The 2259-nt window shown below is 40.7% G+C and overlaps 1 protein-coding gene across 1 annotated transcript in view; it reads left to right on the forward strand.

Moving 5' to 3' along the window:
- The first annotated feature begins 1228 nt into the window (after positions 1-1228).
- LOC108729649 (histone-lysine N-methyltransferase SETMAR-like) overlaps positions 1229-2259 on the forward strand; it is a 3696-nt gene continuing 2665 nt past the window's right edge. Inside the window, exon 1 of the mRNA XM_018458835.1 lies at positions 1229-1826. Within this exon, the coding sequence (XP_018314337.1) occupies positions 1229-1826 (598 nt within the window). The remainder of the gene's footprint in view (positions 1827-2259) is intronic.

Raw genomic sequence — 2259 nt, forward strand, 5'->3', positions numbered from 1 at the left:
AGTGAAGTGGTGGACCCAAGTTTCATCAACCGTTATTAATCGACGCAAAAAATCCGACTCGTTTCGCTTAAATCGCTCCAACAGGGCCTTAGAAATGTTCATTCGAATGCGTTTTTGATCCAGAGTGAGCAAGCGCGGCACCCTACTCGCGGTTAACTTACGCATGCCTAATTCTTTAGTCAATATATGACAAACACGTTCTTTTGATATGCCAACAGCCTCTGCTATCTCCCTAATCTTAATTCGACGGTTGTCCATTATCATTTGATGAATTTCTTCGATGTGTTATCGGTGGTGGTCGCAGTTGTTGACCGTCCCGAACGCTCATCATCAGCTAAGCTGGTACGACCACGTTTAAATTCAGCTACCCATCTTTTCACGGTGGCAAATGATGGGGAAAATTCCCCGTAAACAACGTCCAACTCGGCTTTAATTTGCGTAGACGTATTGCCTTTCAAGAATTTAATTATAGTACGATATTCAATTTTTCTCATTTTTACAAAATGACGACACAAATGATTGTCAAACAAAAACTGAACGTCCAAAGTGGCCACAATTGGCACAAATATCTTTCGTAAGTATCACGATTATAATGCCAGAATGGCTTTGACGAGTAACGCCATCTTCATGATGAGGCTCAAAACTTTTCAGACGATCCTCGTAAGTTCGACTGTGCGATAGATTTAAGATCTTTGTTAGAGATAATTGCGGAAAGCGTTCAGACGGAAAAAATATGAAGCTACTTGGGGGAAAACCAGTAAGTATGGTAAATATATAATTGCTTTAGTAAACATGTCTCGGTATTCACATTTTCTCGTTCCTTCATTCCTTCCTTCTTCGTGGCATCATATTACTCTCACATCATCGAGCGCGACCATATGGACACATTGCGGTCTTATAATTACGGGTTAGATTCGCATCATTAAGGATTAGCGCTTCAAATCATACCACCTTGATCAAAAAGTTCCCGGAATTACCACCAAGTGATGCTCTGAGTCAGCTGATTTGAGTTCTGTTTTTTTGGTTAGGTTGCCACATCTATCATTGACATTTCCACCAAATTTTATCGCCATAGCTTGACATTTGTAAAAGTTACGCCGTCTTGAGTACATCTACCTCTGCACCTTTTCGATTTTTTACAGTTTTAAAAATGGAGTTGAATTTGCAACAACGAGTTTATATTAAATTTTGCGTTAAAAATGGATTCAATGGTGCGAAAACTTTGGAAATGTTGGGAAACTGTTTCGGCAGTGATGCTCTAAAGAAAACAACCGTTTACGAGTGGCATGAACGCTTCAGAAGTGGTCGTGAATCCGTCGAGGATGACGAACGCAGTGGCAGGCCGTCGACATCGAAAACCAACGAAAACATCAATAAAGTAAGAGAAATGTTGATCAGTAACCGCAAATTAACTATCAGAGAGCTGGCAGAGGACTTAAACATTGCTTATGGATCCGTTCAGGACATTATAGTTAATGATTTGGGTTTGCGCCGTGTTGCTGCAAAGTTGGTCCCGAAGGAACTGAATTTTATGCAAAAAAGGGACCGCGTTGACATCGCCAAAGACATGATTTCCGACCCAACATTCATCAAACGCATCATTACTGGAGACGAGACGTGGGTTTATGAGTATGACACGCAATCCAGACATCAGGCGAGTGAATGGAGAGCTCCAAATGAGCCAAGACCAAAAAAACCACGTCGTTTTCAGTCGAAAAAGAAAGTGATGCTCACGGTTTTTATGGATTACAACGGTATTGTACATCACGAATTTTTGCCAGAAGGTCAGATAGTTAATAAGGAGTATTATTTGGGCGTTATTAGACGTTTGTGTGAAGCAATTCGCCAAAAAAGAATGGATTTGTGGGCAAACAACTCGTGGATTTTGCACCATGATAACGCACCGTTGCACAGTGCCATCATTATCCGTCAATTCTTGACCAAGGACGAAACGAATACTATCCAACAGCCATCGAATTCACCCGATATGGCTCCCTGCGATTTTTTTCTGTTCGATCGAGTCAAAAAACCACTACGGGGAACGCGTTTTAACAGCCGAAAGGAAGTAATGGAAAAATCGAAGACGGCTCTGATGGCTATACCGACAATAGAGTTCCAGAAATGTTTCGAGAACTGGATCAAGCGCTGGCATAAGTGCGTTGCAGTCAATGGGGAGTACTTTGAAGGGGACACTATCACTTTTGATGAATAAACTTGTATTTATTTCAAATAAAATAAATAAATAAATAAATGAAATAA

The sequence above is a fragment of the Mycetomoellerius zeteki genome, unplaced genomic scaffold (genome assembly GCF_001594055.1).
Source record: "Mycetomoellerius zeteki isolate Tzet28-1 unplaced genomic scaffold, Tzet1.0 scaffold786, whole genome shotgun sequence".
Classification (NCBI taxonomy): Eukaryota; Metazoa; Arthropoda; class Insecta; order Hymenoptera; family Formicidae; genus Mycetomoellerius; species Mycetomoellerius zeteki.